The sequence below is a fragment of the Naegleria fowleri genome, assembly GCF_008403515.1.
Source record: "Naegleria fowleri strain ATCC 30894 chromosome Unknown tig28, whole genome shotgun sequence".
NCBI classification, from domain to species: Eukaryota; Heterolobosea; class Eutetramitea; order Acrasida; family Naegleriidae; genus Naegleria; species Naegleria fowleri.
In genome coordinates, this window is record NW_025407960.1 from 810,690 (window position 1) to 829,395 (window position 18,706).

The 18,706-nt window shown below is 37.4% G+C and overlaps 6 protein-coding genes across 6 annotated transcripts; 2 read left to right on the plus strand and 4 right to left on the minus strand.

Moving 5' to 3' along the window:
• Window positions 1-43: 43 nt before the first annotated feature.
• Window positions 44-2,938, minus strand: FDP41_002208 (uncharacterized protein; the record flags this gene model as incomplete). The annotated part of the gene is made up of 1 exon (XM_044705378.1): window positions 44-2,938. The coding sequence occupies one exon, from the start codon at window positions 2,936-2,938 to the stop codon at window positions 44-46; it is 2,895 nt and encodes a 964-aa protein (XP_044563851.1).
• A 268-nt stretch (window positions 2,939-3,206) lies between these two features.
• On the minus strand, window positions 3,207-4,409 carry FDP41_002209 (uncharacterized protein; the record flags this gene model as incomplete). The annotated part of the gene is made up of 2 exons (XM_044705379.1): window positions 3,207-4,025; window positions 4,119-4,409. 2 exons carry the CDS (start codon window positions 4,407-4,409, stop codon window positions 3,207-3,209), a joined length of 1,110 nt encoding a protein of 369 aa, XP_044563852.1.
• Window positions 4,410-4,784: 375 nt separating this feature from the next.
• On the plus strand, window positions 4,785-10,947 carry FDP41_002210 (uncharacterized protein; the record flags this gene model as incomplete). Its single annotated transcript, XM_044705381.1, has 5 exons — window positions 4,785-4,949; window positions 5,249-5,651; window positions 5,797-6,504; window positions 6,600-10,240; window positions 10,318-10,947. The coding sequence occupies 5 exons, from the start codon at window positions 4,785-4,787 to the stop codon at window positions 10,945-10,947; spliced, it is 5,547 nt and encodes a 1,848-aa protein (XP_044563853.1).
• Window positions 10,948-11,409: 462 nt separating this feature from the next.
• FDP41_002211 (uncharacterized protein) lies at window positions 11,410-13,880 on the minus strand (the record flags this gene model as incomplete). Its single annotated transcript, XM_044705382.1, has 6 exons — window positions 11,410-11,694; window positions 11,803-11,915; window positions 12,060-12,449; window positions 12,890-13,118; window positions 13,216-13,328; window positions 13,427-13,880. The coding sequence occupies 6 exons, from the start codon at window positions 13,878-13,880 to the stop codon at window positions 11,410-11,412; spliced, it is 1,584 nt and encodes a 527-aa protein (XP_044563854.1).
• A 413-nt stretch (window positions 13,881-14,293) lies between these two features.
• FDP41_002212 (uncharacterized protein) lies at window positions 14,294-16,960 on the plus strand (the record flags this gene model as incomplete). The annotated part of the gene is made up of 4 exons (XM_044705383.1): window positions 14,294-14,981; window positions 15,067-16,111; window positions 16,174-16,553; window positions 16,605-16,960. The coding sequence occupies 4 exons, from the start codon at window positions 14,294-14,296 to the stop codon at window positions 16,958-16,960; spliced, it is 2,469 nt and encodes an 822-aa protein (XP_044563855.1).
• A 38-nt stretch (window positions 16,961-16,998) lies between these two features.
• FDP41_002213 (uncharacterized protein) lies at window positions 16,999-17,486 on the minus strand (the record flags this gene model as incomplete). The annotated part of the gene is made up of 2 exons (XM_044705384.1): window positions 16,999-17,325; window positions 17,391-17,486. 2 exons carry the CDS (start codon window positions 17,484-17,486, stop codon window positions 16,999-17,001), a joined length of 423 nt encoding a protein of 140 aa, XP_044563856.1.
• Window positions 17,487-18,706: the final 1,220 nt, after the last annotated feature.

The window sequence follows — 18,706 nt, forward strand, 5'->3', positions numbered from 1 at the left end:
AATGGAATTGAAAGTCAGAGCGCCAAATTTTATTAAAAACCTCCTAAAACTCTGTGATCAATAAAGGATGCTTATTTAAGAGAGCTCTTTGTTGGGTAATGTAGGCAATTTCTCTTTGTGCTGCTCGTATGCTGGCAGGAGACAACTTGAGGCATCGTAGAGTGTTGTTTTGGATGAGTACTTTGGATCGATCAGGTGAAATAAACACATTTCTTAGGATGCAATACTTCAATTTCTCATTGGGGAAGATATGATTAAAGCAAACATCGAAACCAAGTTGTAAAAACTCAATTCTGGTACAATTTCTCATGAGAGCCAATAAATCAAGGTTAAAGTGGCTAATGATACTCAGTGATTTTAGATTAGTTAACAACTCCACGTTAAATTTTTCATCGTACGCATCTGTCTTTTGTGAAACGTTCAGAAAGAGTTTTTCGAGAGAAGTGAATGTGGTGGGCATGTCTTTCAAGAGTTTTTTGGGAAGCTGTGCAACTTGCAACTTTAGAACCTTAAGTTTGGTAAGGGAGAGAAGGGAATCATATTCATTCACGTCACTCACAAAGGTTTTTTCAAAATGTACGCTCTCCAGTTGTGTCATTTTACAAATTACGCTCATTGCATGAGAGGGAAGAACACAATTAAAGAGTCTAATTTTTTGTAGAGTATTTGAAAACGCTAGAGGAGGGCTAGCACCTTTTGGACTTGCTGGTAAGCGAAGAGAGACCTTAATGGGTACATAACCTTCCATGTCCACAATTTTTAGTTTCTCAAGAGCCTTGCAATTTCTATAGATTTCTTTCAAAAAGCATGAGCCTTCAGAGCGAGATTTTCTCTTCAGTCCGATCACATGAGAATTTTCATCTTCGATCAATTCAAAACTTGATTCCTCCAATTCATCCTCTGACGATGATGACATGCCATCATTGAATGAATATGTGCTTTTCCCATTTGTATTATTTGAATTGGTAGATGTTGTGTCGACGCAGGATGAGGCATCAATATTGATAACATTACCTCCCTGTAAAGCGTATGAAGGATATGTTGGGTTATTTCCACAATGGTTGTAATAAATGAAGGTTTTTAAGGAACGTCCAACTTTGCTCATATACCCAATTTCACACTCCAGTGGCTGATTGGTTTTACGATGTATGGATAAACTCTGAATATTACAGTCCATTGATTGATGATTTTTGAGAGATCCAAATCCTAACTTGAGCGTACTATGTTGCTCTATGGTAATGTATCTAAAGAGTGGCAAAATTTGATTATTCTTTTTAAACCTTCCATACATGTTTCTAACGTTACAAAACCAATTATCTTTTCCTGTACAATTCAAAAACTGAAATATGTACAAGACACAGTCAGGCTCTAAATTTTGTAACAAATTGGAAAAGCCTGTTAACAAATTCTCTTCAAGTGTCTTCTTTCGTTTCTTGCGTTGTTGAATGAGGTGGTCATCATCAATACTAGAGCCTGAAATAAGATTTGAGGCATTTTCAATACATTCAAAGTGAGAGGGCTCTTCATCCTCGTCTGTGTTATGTGGATTCATTGAGTCATCATACTTGTAACTGTTGTGAGAGTTTGACCTTTTCTTGGAGTGGAAATAATTGGTTTCAAAGTTATCTTGTAATCTCAATTCTGCTTCCATCTTGTCTTCTACACAACCACAAATGTGATCACAATCATGATCATTCATCCATAAACCGTGTTTATGTTGGCGTGACTTGTTTTGCTGTACTAGTGTAGCAATACTTCCCGAATCATCGTCAATGTCTTCTATGCATGATGAGGAGGATGATCTTTGCTGTGGTCGGTAAAATCTTTCACTCATTTGAGTTTTTCTTGTAAAGTAGAGTGATGTGGGAATTGTCGGATGGTGATCGTCAATGATCGTCGAAAGTGAGGGAGGCTCCAATAATAACACAGCTGCTGGAGCATCCAAGGGAGGCTTATTCGATAACGTCGACGAATTGTTTGGCCCAATATTGATTACATCCTTCCCTTCATCAGAATGCATTGATTGTGACGTTGAAGAATAATTATCTGTTGTTGTTGTTGGAGGTGGTTGTGATGAAGTGTTATTTGATCCTTGACCAGTGCCAGAAAATGTGGTAAAATTGGCATGAATGCTTGGTATAAACACGTTTTGTTGTTGTCCTCTCTCATTAGTTCCTGTAGGCATTGCTGGCTGGAGTGGAATTGTTGTTGAGGAGAAGAGAGTATTATCGTTTGAGAGGTAATGTTGAGGAGATGATGGATGAATGCGGTTGTTGTTGTTACTTTGGTAATTTCCGACAGTGCCACCAATACTACTTACTCCAATAGCAGCATCAGTAGTGGATGATGAAACAGATTGAGTTGGTAATGCTTGTTGTGGTTGATGATTAATGTTGTTGTTATTGCTACTACTTGAAGAAACAAGCATTGAAAAGAAGCGTGTTGGAGGTGGTGAAATAGCAAACGGTAACAGGGAGGAAATATTCATTGGAGTTGAATTCGGAAATGAGTTGTTGACCATATTGGAGATGAGAGAAGGAGGAGGATGAGCATTACTCGTTGGCGTAAATTGGTTCGATATTGATGATGAGGAGGATGGTGGCGATGGTGAAATGGAAGAGGATGATGAGAACAACAATGGGTAGTGTTGAGTGGGTGGTGTTTGTGTTGTTGTTGTTATCGTTATATCGAGTTGTTGTTGGTGAATTTGAAAAGGCCCAAACGGATGATCTGAAGTCATGCTAGTGGTGTTTTTTGTATTGTTGTGGAATGATTCAGTGGTGGCAGATGGTAGCCAAGGTGTATTGTTGGTTGTTGTTGTTGTTGATACATTGTTTCCATTACTAGTCGTCAAGTAATCCGTGTTGTGTGTTTTTGTGTTGTTGTTGGATTCTTTGGTGGATTTGGAGGGAATGGACGATCTCTGTTGCGGTTGCATATTTTTGAGCGTTTTTTTTGATCTTGTGTGCCGGCATAAGAATCCCTTCATGCAATATAGTGCTCGAGGTTGTTTTCCGTGCGTACCACGGACTTGTGGTTACTGAAACCTGTAATTGGACAATTTGAGACAGAACGCACAACTCAGAATCGATTTGGGTGTTGAAACTGCTTGGAAGTGTCTTGCAGGACGTAATGATCCTAATTTACGTTGCTCATGGATTTCCGGTGGTTATAGAGATAATCCTTCTGCGTGGTCGTGCAAGGATTCATTTCGTCAAGTACGCCTTATTCACCTCAAACCACCTTCTAAGTGTCGAAATCCATCGTCTCTTTTCGTCCTCGTTGGTTGCGCACAAGTAATAAGTTCTGTCTTTTGTCACCAATTTGAAAGCAAAAGGCTTTCCTTGAGTCACGTCTGCAGAGATATCCAAGCTTTCTTCCATTGATACATCAATCGTGTCAATTGGCTTCAAATCCTCAACGGTTTTAAAGTAACTGAAGGTCAAATCTTTTCTAAACACAAACCATCGTCGTTTCCAACTCTTTACAGTTTGCCCAACTTTTAACAAGAAGCCTGCTGTTTCTCTAACTTGATCTTCGCTATCCTTCAACACGTTGTTATATTGTTTTTCCATTTTATCGAGTTCATTGTCCATTTGATCCATTTTCATGTTTATGTTATCCTTAATTGTTTCTATAAGGGAAGAAAACTCGTCTGAAAATTTAGTGCTTAAGAACTTGGCTTCACTTTTCAAAGATTTCTGATCCAACTTTGTCTCAATGATTTTTGTTTTGATTTTTCTAACTTGAAGGGACAGATGCTGTTTCTCTTTTTCATGTTGTTGTGTTTGTATTTGCATTTTTGCAATGTTACTCTGGAGCAGATCCAAGTTTGATTGATTCGTCGACGTGAAAGATCTTGATTTTTCTTCTCTCACTTTTTTAATTTCGTTCTCAAGTTTTTCATTTTGGATTCTCATCTTTTCTTTTTCCTCTTGCTCTTGCAAGAAGGCTTTTTTATATCTTGCTAGTTTTTTCAATTTTGATTCCGATTCTAATAAACTTTGATTTAAGGCGTAGGCGTACTGTCCGTTGTTGAACCAATGATGATGATGGGATGGGATATTGAAATAAACAATTAACATTTTGAGTCAACGGGCTCACTCGGAATGACTTACATTCTCAAATTTTATCTTTTCTTTCCACAGTTTTTTATTTTCCTCAATCAGAAAATCAAGAGCTTCTAATGCTGTCATTTCTCCAATTTCTTGCTGGACATTCAAGCTCTCATCGGCAACAGGAGCTTCAGGAATTAATTCATGACTCTGATCCATACTCGGAGTCATTGTTGATAATGACGATGATGTTGAAGACTCTGAGGATGAGAGTACCGACGTCCCATGCTGTTCTTGATGATGATCCTCTATGGTAAGGTTGCTTGAGGCTGTAAATTTTTGAGAACTTTGCATATTTTTTTCTTAAATAATATAATCATAAAATATATCCACAATAAATTAGGAGAAGTTGGGTTTTTCTCCACTTTATCTTATAAGATCGGATCCCGCATTCACTTCTACTTAAATTATGATAAGCTTTAACAAACAATAAGACATTTCGATGTCATGTTGTTGTTGTTGTTTTTAGATCCAGGCAATGATTACACTGCAGTCAGTTCTCAATTCATGATGTTTATTTTGGAGGAGACAAGATACGAGTTTGGATTAGGAGCTCTTCTCTTGAGAATAATTAGTTTCTATCTCCCTTGTTTTTGAAAACTCATTTTGAACCTGCCTGCCTTGCTCTACGACAGATTGACATTCGCAGTAGCTCTCATCACCAAAAAAATGACAAGCACAACACCCACCTCGACGACGACGGATGAGAAATTACGAGTTTTCATTCGTTTCAGACCACACGTTCTCGCAATCGATCCACCTACAGCCAACAAAGATGATGCCACAAAGTGTTGTGCTGCCTTTCACAAGTCAGGAAAGAAGCTCCTGTTGAAGGTTTGTATTTTGTCGTGTGTGTAACATCCGATGAAATTTGAATTTCTATGGACTCGAACATCTGATGTGTTTTGACATCTCTATTTGTATTGTATCATATGAACCACTTTTCCTCATCGTAATGGTCGTATTTATTCATCGACTCCTGACCACGTGAATTTGTCTCTATGACTCCTGTTGATCTCATTGGGACCATCAACCATGGGTGTGCTGATGTTACTAACTGGAATACCATCATTGTTACTTCTGCTACTACTTTGCCCAACATTTATTCATTCACCAATGACTCGCAAAAATAGTATGGTGTTGATCAACCCAAAGAATTTCAATTCGATCGGGTTTTTAACATGAACACAGCTCAGGGCGAAGTCTTTGAAGAAGCAGCCCGCCCGATGATCTCTACCTTCATGTCTGGTCGAAATGTTACCTTCTTGTCATGGGGTGCACCACCCAAGTCAGGTAAAACTTTCACAATATTGGGCTCCGAAGCTGTGAATGCTGGCTCAGTGATCGATTGGCAAGAGGAAAAGGACACTGATGGTATTCTGCCGAGATTTGTTCGTGGAATTTTCGATGCTATTGTGGAGAGTCCAGAAACACTTTCATTCACAATTAAAGTGAGTGTTTATGAAGTATGGAGTGGAAGTGGTATCATTTGTGATTTGTTGAATGATAGTCATGTTCAACAACAACACTCCGAAGGTAGGTATTTTAGATTGGTTGAAACTCTGTTGACTTTTTGATTAAAATGTCATTCATGACATGCCTGATTTTATTTCATGATAATACAACTATTTCATGTAATGATTGACATACTAACATCATAACAACCACAATTTACATCAAGATTTCACTGGTCTCGAATGTCTATTGCAGGAGGATACACAAGAAATTGAAATTAACGGACTCATTGAACAATTCGTGGAGGCTGATGACGAGTTATTAGACATTTTGGCTTCATCAATTCAAAAACGAAAAATTGAAAAAGTTAAAAAAGATACAAAATTTGCTTCCAACCTGTTTGTTGAATTAACCGTGACACAAAAGGACAATGAAAAGCAAAAAACCATCTGTAGCAAATTGACTTGTATCGATCTTGAATCTCCCTTAATTGATATTTCAGAAGAAGAGGCCGAAGAACTCGAAAATGGACATGCGACATTTTCCGATTTGTGCAACTTGATGAATGATCCCAAATCTCAAGAGGATGACTCCCAGTTCTATTCCTCGAGCTTATCAGCTATTCTATATTCTCGCTCTTTGCACAACTGTATTGCTACCACCTTTATAAATTGCTCACCCGCCATTCCTCATGCAGCTCAATTCACTCTGGGAGTTTTGGAATTTGCGGACACAGCTTTGAAAAACCTTGTGGTACGAGGAGTGAAAACAGAGAACCTTTTACCATTTGTGCCGGATGACGCTGTTGTTGCAGGTACTGATGGAGATGTTGCTGTTTCATCCATCACAACGGAAAAATTAAGTTTTCATCCAGGTTTAGCTCCTGTTTCTGATCTCACAAAGACCATTGACTCTACTGCAGAACAATTAATTAGTAAGTGTTTCACGTGATAGCAATTGGATATTAATTTTGCAACGAATTGTTTGCATTGCTGACTATTATGCAAATACCATCATGACACGAAACAGCTTCCGTTGCTACGGATCTCAAAAAACTTCAAGACACAGAAAAGGAGTACTACCAACAAAAGCAACAAATTAAGAATTTGCAACAAAACTTGGAAGAAACAAACTCTCAATATAGAGCATTACAAGAGGTCAATTCCACACTGAAGGATCAGATCGATCAGTTACAACTTCAACTTAGCAAGGTGAAATCTTCTGAACAAGAACTCAAACAAAAAACAGCCGAGGATGAAGAAAAGATCAAGGAGCAATTAGAAAAGCTTGAAAGTACCAGCAAAGCTCTCTCCGAAAAGCTGAGAGAAATTGAAACCTTGACAGAACAGCAGAAAAAACTCGAGTCCGCTCATGAAAATTATAAGACCACTATTTCAAGCAAGTTGTTGTTACTGAGAAAGCAAATCAAACGTGCCAAGACTGAAGTGAGAGAAAAATTAACAGTAGATGTGAAACAATTTTGTGCAAACGCTCAAACTTCACTTTTTGAAACCATGGGTCCTTCCATGTTAGAAACCATTAACACACAACTCAGTCTTATCAAGATTGAAAATGAAAAGAATATTACTTTGCTGAACAAACAGCTCGAGGAATCAAAGAAAGAAGTTTCCAAACTGAAGGATGAAATGAACAAGACCTTGGAAGAAAGAAATGCTCTCAAACAAGAAATTGACAAACAAAAACAAACAATGAACGAATTGTCACAAAGGATTGCCGCTTTGGAGAAGCAAGAACAAGAAGCAAGTTCAAAGATTTCCACTTATCAAAAAGAAAATGCTGAATATGAAAAATCAATTGAACAAAACAAATTAGAAATCTCTTACTTGAAAGAAAGTGTGAAACAAGAAAAGGCAAGTAGAGAAAATACTTTCAATGAGTTGGAAGTAGAGAAGAAACAAAAGTTAGAGCTCGAAAAGGAGGTATCACAACTCAAATCGAATATCGAGTCCTTAAAATCGACCATTTCATCCAAGGAAGAAGAGCTTAAAACATTGATCAAGAGTGTTGACAGTGAAAAAGAGAAATCTTCCAAATTAGATAGCTCTCTTTCACAAAAAGAACAAGAACTGACCAATTTGAAAAATGAAAAATCCACTCTGGAAACCAAGCTCAAGGAACTCGAAAACCAATTGCGTACCGAGAAAGAAAAGGCTGCAGACCTTGAAAAGAAATTATCAGCCACTCAAACTACCCTCTCTCAACATAGAAAAACCATTGAGGATAAATCAAAAGAGATTCAAACTTTAAATAACAAGATTTCTGAGAACACTCTTCAAATTGAGAATTTACAAAAACAGAATTCTGATCTGAAAAAGGAAATTGAAGAAATCAATTCACAACTTGGCCAGAAGAGAGAAGAAGTGAGCAAACTGAGAGATCGTGCTGAAAAAGCTGAAAAGCAAAATGAAATTCTCAACAATGACAAGGTAAAATCTGAAAATACCATTGCTGAGATCAGGTCCAGTCTTCAAGAGGCAGCCAAAAAAGAACTCGAGACCAAACAAAACATGACCTCACTTCAGGAGCAATTGAGTAATTTACAAAATAAGCTGAAATCAAAAGAGGAAGAGGCTAATCTACTTCAACAACAACTAGATCAATTGCAAGAAAAATCAGTGGAGTCATCATCTGTATTAGCTTCTCAAAATTCATCCAATCTTCAAAGAATCAAAGAACTATCTTCTGAGATTACTCAACTGCAAGATGAAAAATTGAAACAAAAGAATCAATTGCAAACAGAGATTGATTCACTTACACAATCTGTTGAAAAGTTGAATAAGGAAAAGGAAGCTCTTTCTGTGGAAATTTCAAGCTTACGCTCTGAATTGGAGAAGGAATCTGCTGAATTGGTAGAGTGGAAGAAAAAACACGAAAACGCCTTGTTGAATTTAGAAAACGCTGAAAAAGCCAAAGACAAACTTGAAAGACATTTCGAATCTGAAAAATCAACTCTCCAAAAACAACATGCACAACAAGTTCAACAATTACAAGAAGAGTACTCTCGAAATATTGAAGATGAAAAGACATCTTCCCAAAACAAGGTTGAAAAATTGACTAATGAACTGCAAGAAGTTGAAAAGAAGCTGAAAGATTCTAAAATCGAGTTGGATCGTATTACTACCGACTATGAAAACAAACTCTCATCTCTCCGTGATGCCAATCAAAAACTTGAGAAAGAGCTCTCCGAAAAAAGTACTGCCGTTCTTTCCAACATGTCCAGTGTTGAGAGTATCAATCAGGAAAATCAAGATCTGTTGAAGAAGGTAGAAGCACTGCAAAATGATCTCAAGGAAAAGGATTCACAGTATCAACAACTTGTCAAAGATCATGAACGTGTGAAGAAAGAACTTGAAGATGAGAAAAATAATTTGACCAGCCTGAAATCAAAATATGAAGAAACTAAGAACGATCTTAACCGAGCACGTTCTGAGTGTGAAGATCAAAAATCCATTATGGAGCTTTTAAAATCTGCTCAAAAGACAGAAATTGAATCTCTTACAACTCGATTGACAACTAAACATGACAGTGAGATCAATCAACTCAAAGAAAGTCTCTCTGAGGAACAAAATCAAGTCAAAAATCTCAAATCTTTGGTTGAAGAGAAAAATTCAGAAGTGGAGAGAACGAGAACAGAATTGGTTGAATCACGATCTAAGGTGGATAATTTGGAAATATCTCTAAAAGAAGAAAAGCAAAAATCCATTCTTTTGATTCAACAAACAAAGAGTGAACTTGAAATGGAGAAGAATAAGGCAGTTGAGGAAGAACGTAAATTAGTCACAGCTCGATATGAAAATGAAATAGTTGAAAAAATTAAAGAAGTTACTGAAAAACATTCTGTGGCTTTGAAAGAGCACGAGAGGAAACTACGAGATGCTGAAAATGATCATTTACAAGCCATTGATGATTTGAAAGTCAAACATCAAAGTGAATTGGAAAAAGTACAACAAAAGCACAAACAAGAGCGACTTGAATTACAAAAGGAAATTATGGAATTGACTGACAAATCCGAACAGAAAGATAACACAATTTCAGATTTGGAAAATCAAATCTCTAACATTCACTCACAATATGAAGACAAGAAAGCAGAGCTTGAAGGTGAACTCGATACTAAAATTGATATCATCAAGAACCTAGAGAAGGAACTTGCTCAACTTAAGAAAAAGTGTGAAAAATTGGAAGAAGAAAACAAGTCCAAAAATCAAGCAGCAAAAGACAAGATTTCTGAACTCAATTCCACCATTACCGATCTCAATAATACGATCACCTCTCTTAACGAAAAGAATGACATGTTATTGAAACAATTATCACAACAGGCTGAACAAATCCAACAACAAGAACAAGAACTCCTTTCTGCCAAACACAAACAAGAAGGATTGCAAGCAGAGCTTAAGCAAGCAGAAGCTAAACAAGAAAGGTTAAAGGCGCAACAACAAGAGAAGCAACATGAAAAGCCACAACCAACACCACCAACACCAGTCGTTCAAGATGATCAATCTCAGCCATCCTCTTACCAGGAAGAAACTCCACTACACGGTCAACAACAACCTGTCGCAACCACTAAAAAGGTTGTTCGTGTGGTTAGAAGAACAGTGGTCATGTCCAAAGAAGGTCTACCACCAACTGAACAATCTTCGCCATCCAGTCCTGTGACAACATCCACCTCAGCTTCCACTTCTCCTCCAAGTTCGAATGTCAACACTGTCACGTCATCACCCATGAAAAGACCTTGAACACAAGTGGTTCGATCATTGTGACCTCTCCTTCACTACAACCACAACAACAAACACCAAAATCTACTTCCACCCCAGAGACTTCACATTCCTCTTCAACTGTTGTTGAACATTCTCCTTCAGATGCAGTCACAACTTCCACAAGTGACGACACCTCCAATAATGACTATTATGAAGACAATGAACCAAACTTGGAAATTTTAGGACCTACCAAATCTAAAAGTCGTTTCCCTGTCTTCTCTTCACATTCGGGTGATGTCAGCACCGATAAAAAGAAACGTGCTTCTGTACGTTTGAGAACCACTTCAATCGCTACTCTATCGACACCAGTTCACCACTCGACAAAACAGCTCGAAACAGCGAATGATTACACCAGCGACTTTACTGCATTTGCCAATCCACTGTTTGATAGCAATGGAAGTGACAACTTGTCATTTTCTTCGTCCTTATTAAGCAGTTCTTCCACTACTGTTCGAACTTCAGTACGAGGATCCACTCTCATCAATGTCAAACCAAAAACCACAAATTCCTCATCATCCTCTCTCACAAGTAGTGGCAACAGTGGAAATTTATCAACAGCTGATCGAGCAGAGAAAGCAAAAACAAAACAGGATTTCTCGTGAAACAAGGAGGAGGATTTAAGAGTTGGAAGAAACGATATTTCATTATTGAAAGTGTAGAATCCTCTCCAAGCCAATATCAACTCTCTTATTATAAACAGAAAGGAGATCCAAAGCCAATTGATTCCATCTCATTGAAGGGTACACGAGTTCAATATGCATCTGAGAGTGACAAGGACTTGAGTGGTAGATTGTATTGTTTCAAATTGTCGACTGCTACTCGAACCTACGTATTTGATGCTTCTTCTTCTGAGGATCGAACAGATTGGGTGGACGCCTTAGATATTTTAATTGTCTTGTCCAATAAATATAACTAACGAGTTTAGCTTTCGAGAATTTGTCTTCCAATGTTGTTGGTTTTCTTGTGTGACAAGTTTTATTTCCTTCCTTAATTCCTCAGATGAACAGTTTACAAAAAAGAAGAAAAAAACAACACAAAAAAATATTCATCATCATCCTTATAGTTTAACAACCCAACACAGATCGGATATGTCTCCACTTGGCATCTCTTTCAGCCTTACCATTGTATCCTCCGTTGATTCTTCTTGTGATGATATCAAAGTTGGCTTGATTGCAACGATCAGCGTAAGTGTTTAAGGAACGAGTATTCCAGAACCAGACAGCCGTTCTGAAACCAACATCAACATCGGAGGCTCTGGTTGGATGTCCCTCCAAATCAATTCCGAGAGCTCTTCCAGCAGCTCTGTAGTTAGCTCTACCAGTGATTTGAATTGGGCCTCTTCCCTTATACTGTTGTTGTTTTTGTTGTGAGATTTTGTTATTTCATTAATTTAAAATTCGTTCAGTAGAAGAATAGTATTTGATATTACCGTATTGAAAGAGGTGATAGATACTTACTCTAACACCATCGCCTGGGTAAATATTGCCGAGATCTCTTCTTCCTTCATATTCTCTTCCGCTAGCAAATTCAACCCACCAGTTTAGATCACCACTTTCGTGAGCCAATTGAGCTATTCATGATGTATGGTATTATGTTTGAATTTGACGATTTGATGGTTGTTATCATGACCATGTCAACAGCATTGACAGAAAATATATCATAACATATCGAAGGAGTTCGACACTGTCACGTAAGATCATGCTGGAACACTTACCCAAGAAAGCACTTCTTCTGCAGCAAGTGTTGATATTTCCACTCTTCATAGCAGCATTCAAATATGGGATATAAGTAACAGCTTTGCTTGTTCTCAAATTTGGCATGCATCTCATTAATTGAGCAGCAGTCAAACCACCAGCAGTTGGCTTTGGACTGGATGGTCCACTTGGTTTGCTTGGTGATGGTTTTGAGGATCTCTTCTCGGACAAGAATTGAGTAGCAGCATATCCCAAACCGAAAGCACCTCTGACAGAATGCCACAAATAACCACATCCTCTCACTGTTTTACCAGTGTAAGTGACTTGTTTGCCTTGCGTGAGAGAAGCCAATACTCGTTTATTGGTACATGGTCCCGAACGTATGTTCAATGATTGTGCTAAAAGTGCGACTTCAGAAGTTTGATTTGCCCTAGCGGTTATAGTAATCAAGATTTTTCTGATTTTTGTAATTGAGAAATGGAGGAAAGCCTATTTGGTTTCAGAAAATGTCCTCATTTCATGAAACGATGTCACTTTACAGAAACTTAGTAATGATTAGTGACAATGGAAAATGCTATTATCACGATCTGGTTTTATCGACAGATTAAGGGTGATTTAAACAAATGAAATCGCACAAATCCTGATAGATGAGTTGGATTCACCGTACGCAGATTATTGTTTTGCTTCAATACACTAACAATCATCAAGAAACTAAACACCTTTTTCAATTAATTGTAGAACAATTTGAAGTTTATGGGTAAAAATACAATAAATAAAGCAACATGAACAAAAGTTTAACAACCCAAAACACTTCTAGCACGTCTCCACTTGGCATCTCTGTCAGCCTTACCATTGTATCCTCCGTTGATTCTTCTTGTGATGATATCAAAGTTAGCTTGATCACAATGATCAGCATATTGGTTCAATGAACGAGAATTCCAGAACCAGACAGCAGTTCTAAAACCAACATCAGTGTCAGCAGCTCTGGTTGGATTATTTTCCAAATCAACACCAATGGCTTGACCAGCAGCTCTGTAGTTAGCTCTACCAGTGATTTGAATTGGGCCTCTTCCCTTATACTGTTCATAATGAGGTTCAAATGGTTGAGTTCAAGCATTTGTTGTGTGAATACAAACGATGTATTGTGAATGTTATATATAATTCATCACTACTTACTCTGACACCATCGCCAGGATAGATGTTTCCGAGATCCTTTCTTCCTTCATAAGCAGCACCAGAAGCGAATTCAACCCACCAGTTGAGATCTCCAGACTCGTGAGCAAGTTGGGCTGATTTTCGTTGACGCCAGTGAGTTGACCAAAAATGGAAATTAGTTGACAGCGTTTGTCAATTCACAGTCTTTCAAGATCCACACCAAAAAACTTACCCAAGAAAGCACTCTTTCTGCAACAAGTGTTGATGTTACCAGTTCTCAAAGCATCATTCAAATAATTGATATAAATATTAGCCTTGCTTGCAGACAATCCAGGCATACAAGCCTTCAATTGATCCACAGTAATGCTAGCACCAGAAGAACCACCATTGTTTGACTGTTCATTCAAATATTGAGAAGCAGCATAACCAACTCCAAAGCTGCCTCTAATTTTATGCCAAGAATAACCACATCCGCTCGCAGTTTCACCAATATAAGTTACTGAAGTACCTAGTGAAAGGCTTGTAATCACTCCTTGGTTGGTACATGGTCCACTTCGGACATTCAAAGAATCCGTGTTTACGACCAAAGTAGCTCCGTTAGAAAGCAACGACTCTGAATCAGCAGCGAGCACACAACAAGCCGCAAAGAACACCAACAAGACGGAACAGAGGAAGAGTTTGGACATTTTTTGTAAGGATGATGATTTGAGAGAGTTTGCCCACTTTCAGCTCGTTCTTTTGAATCTTGAATACAGACTTGATGATCAAATGTGCGCGATTATAATAACCAACCAATAGGATTATGAAAAAAATGTGCTTTCGTGAGAGGATAAGAATGATGTGAGGCACCTCCGGTGAATGAGTTCTGTGAATGGACAAAGTGAGACAATGAAGTAGTCAACGCGTTGAATCTCTCTCTTGTCAAACATGGCCATCAAGTGGCCAAAAGAAAAAATGTAATAATTTACAATTCCTAGAAATCAAATACAAACCTGTCGCTAGAGATGTATCTCTTTCGGGAGCTGCCGAAATGTAAAACTTCTCTCCATTAGACTCTTCGATTTCAACAACGAAATACAAAAAAAAATTGTAAAAGATCATGACGAGAAAGATTGTTCCCACAGTCTCTACCACCTCATCCACCGACTCTGTAAATCAAGAATTGCTTCAAACACCCAACAATTCTGGAAATATTTTGGATAAGAAACCTGTTGCTCTTGAAGGATGGTTTTCATTGAGAGTGGTCATTATTTTAATGATCATTGCTTTACTGGTGACATGTTCAGTGTTGATTTGGTTAGCTTCATTTATTGGTTCCAATCAAACATTTACAGAGCTGTCAAATTCCTTAATTTCTCAAGTTGGAAATAAGATTATTGTGTACTTGAAAGGAGAAATTTCACCCATTTCAGGATTGGCTAAAACGATTGCAGAAGATTTCAACAGTGGTGTTATTGGAAGAAGAGCTCTGAATTATTTGTGGACGAAGAATGAAATTTATCGCTTCTCAGGATTTGGTGTCTATTTTCCAAATGAATTCTATTCATACACGAATTTGACATATTTTAAAAATGGCGTTTCAAACCAACAATTCATCATGTATTATAAACCAGAAGGTATGATTGGAGTAGAGGTGTGGTATGCTAATGAGACTGATGGATCCAAGGTCTCTATTTTTAGTAATCAGACGACACCATTCATTGTGTCACAAAGAGACTACTATGTCACAAGTATGAAATATTTTGATTTGTATCAAAGAGATGGAGTGTATGGGGATACTTATATTGGTAAGTGTAAGAGTGTAACACTTTTTGTAATTGTGACATGCTTGAAACTTTCGCCACCTTTGAATGTCACATGTCAAATTAATAGTTACCAATAGCACCTCAGTGATGTATTATTCTGCCAAGTTATTTGATCCTGTTTTATACGCTGCCAATAAGACTAAAAGCGTGGTTGGTATTTCCAAAGTCAATATTTCTTTACTCTCAATTGAACGGTTCCTTTCGTCATTGAAGCTTCTTGGAAATGGTTATGTCCTGGTCTCAGAATCCTCTGGCATGGTTATTGGAGGTTCTATTAACACAACCGCTCTGAACAAGATATCTCGTGTCTCCTTGTTTGAGTTGACAGATAGAAATGCAGGAATTCTTATGAAAGATATTGCAAACAAATACGGAGCACTATCTAATACCCCAGACAGTTTTCAAATCAATAGTATGGGTGTCGATTATTTAATTTATCGCATGAACTTTGAGCTTGAAAATTTGAGTTGGAATGTTTATATGGTGATTTATATGGAGGACGTCACTAAAACTTCTACGATCAATACTGGTATATCAATAGCTATTGCTACTGTTGTCATTTTCATAGGTCTACTAATGAGTATTGTTATTGGCTACTTAATTACTCATCCATTAAGGTATTTGAAAAACCAGTTTATGAAAATTAAGAAATTCGATCTCGACAAAATGAGCTTCACGTCGTCAAGATTTAAAGAGATTGACTCGATTTATGAAGATCTTCATGACATGGTTGCGTGGCTTAATGAATTCAAAAACTTCTTACCAGAGGCAATATTTAATCAGTTGAGAAACATGGAGGAAGAGGAGCAAAATATCATTGACCCTCGCAAATCAAATACCTTGCATGAATCGAATTCTAAAATAGCAGTCCATAATGAGCAGCACACTATGGTAGGATTAAGTAGTCACGGATTTTCATTCTCATCTCGTAATGGCAGCAGTCTTATTAATAAGAAATTAGATCCTCATGGTAATTTATTCAAATTAGGATTGATCGAAAAGGAAGTGAGTGTTGTGACGATCCGAATTGTGGACATGTTTAAAAGCGTGACAGTCTCGGAAATCTCTCATGTTTTTGCAAAAATTGCCAATGGATTAAGTGTGGTTTCCAAGTCCATGCAAGCTGATGTTCAAGTGCTTGGCGTTGATGAATATCGGCTCTCATTCACACAAGGCAAGAAAAGCCCAACCTGGCAGCCATGGATGCATCTCTGAAAATTGCAAAGACTCTCGAAAGTGCTTTGAAGAATTTCGGAAAAGCGTATATTTGTATTGGTATTGCGACTGGAAAGACTAATATTGGAAATCTAGGAACAAATCAAATGAGAGTTTACAGTATTGTGGGTCCATTGATTGAAAATTCAAAGAAACTCGCGTCGTTGTGTCACGCTCGAAAGTGTCATATTTTAGCAGATTCAAATTCTGTCTGTGCTGAAGGAAAAAGCGCATTCGTGGTGAGACCAGTGGAGAGGTTGTTAATTGAGAATGAAACCTTCCATGGCTCTGTTTCTTCCATTTATGAAGTCATGAAAGAAAACAATTTTGAAAGAGACGGTAAGTGAGTCAAGCAACAAAGTCATTGTTCTAACGTACCCTTGTGCATAGAATGGATGTATGAGCTAGAACAGCAAAAGACTAACAGTAGATTCAAAGACTTTGAAGCCGCCTTTTCAATATTTGAAGATCGTAATTTGTCTTCCATGTCAGGTAGTATCATTTTGGAAAGAATCATGGAATCTCAAAAAATTCTTACAACACACTTAGAAAAACACCCTGAAGATGCTGAATCAACTAATCGTATTCTCAATATTTTGAAGGTGTTAAATGACAAATCCAAGTATGAAGGGCATCATTTGGGAACTGCTCTATTGAGCTATCATACTATGATGAAGAAGAGTTTTGATGAAATCCTTATTCTATCCAATGAATCTCTACACCTGTCTTCTGTTGCCATTGATTAACTTATACTAGTAGTGATTTGCACTTGAAATCAGACAGATTATTTTTCATGTTCAGAGGTTAATAATTGTGAGTAATAGGAAGAATTTGGATCAGAATTTGCTGACATTGGTGTGCTCTCTATTTGTCCTTTTTCATGTTTGGCTTTTCTGCAAATTAAATAATTCAAGCATTCATAAAAATCTTCCTTATCAAATTCAGAGTACGTTAACCCGTTTGAGATGGCGACAAGCGAAGAATGAATGGCAATGTTAATAACACCAGCAATTAATCCATTGAAAAAACCACCTGGTACTGTCGATATAACCATATAACAGAAAGAAAATAGGAAACAAGACACGGCAAACAACCCTACAAATTTCAAAAACTATTAGAGAATTCGATATGGCCAAAAAAGTAAATAATTGAGTCACAACGAAAACAGTTACTTACGGAAGAGTTGAAAATGTCCACATCTGAAATTTGCTTCATTGCCCAATAAATCCATGCTGATGAAATGACGAATAAGAATACAGTCCCTGCAGACATTGCAGCTGAGTAGTAGGAGAAAAAAGTGAACAATCGATTTCAAGTCTCCAAGTATTGTCATGACAATTGGCAGAGCAATTCCAACCAAAATGAACAAAATTGCTAATAGACTGTATAGTATTATGACCATTCTGGTACGTTTGGTCTTGATAAGCAACACCAATGATACCCATCTCAACACCCACGTAAAGAGACTTGCAAAAACCATAGCAATTCCCATATTACCAATGACGGTAGATGTAGTACTTGTTGCGTAGGCGACTTCAAATATACCTGCAAAAGTTAGTACAAACTCGCTTAATACCACACTTGATATCGTCACTCCGTTGAGTATTTTCTTTCGCTTGATACATGTCCTAATTTTTGGAATAAATGTTGAAAAAAAGGCCAAGAGCAGTGAAAGTCCATGAAGAATACAGTTCACAGCGCCAATGGCTTGTCTTGCTGCAAAATTAGAGGGATTATTTTCACACTTGAGCGCAAAATAATCGCCATCTATACAATAACAAATGTACGAGTAGTGTCCGAGTAATACATTCGGTTCGATGGCAGTACTGTTAACGATGAACGGTATTCCAAATTGGTAGTTTCCACAGTACGTTATTGAGCTCGGAAATTGATTCAGCATTTCACTCACTTTTTCATCTTTTGAAATACATGTTTTCAAGTTACTTGGACTGTATGAATTCTGTTGTTTGTAGGATCTCAGGGTTCTATCATTCGTACAATATTGACAATAATTGATCCAATCGTATATTGTTGTTGAAAAATTTGTCTCTCTTTCAATAAACGTTACCAAGTCTGTAGTTCCATTAAAGTCACAAAACAGAGCATCACATGATAATTGCAGAGATTCTTTCCATCTTCTCACTTTCGTGCAAACATCATAGCTCTTTCCAATATTCTCAAAAACCACAAAACTATAATACCACACAACTTCACCCGATCTCACTAAAACAGGCTGAATTCCATAATTCGTCCATAACGAAATATTTGAACATCCAAAGTCATCAGGTATCCATTGCTCATTTCCAATCTCTCTTAAAAAAACTTCTAGCATTTGTCATGTATTCCGATACATTCCAACAATGATTGAACTTTTGAGAATAATATATTGTTTGATTTTTTGGTCCCCCTTCCATCATTTCCATCGCATTGGTTGATGATGAAATCATGATGGTCATCACAACAAGCGGAAAGAACAGTAAAAGGTTGCTCAT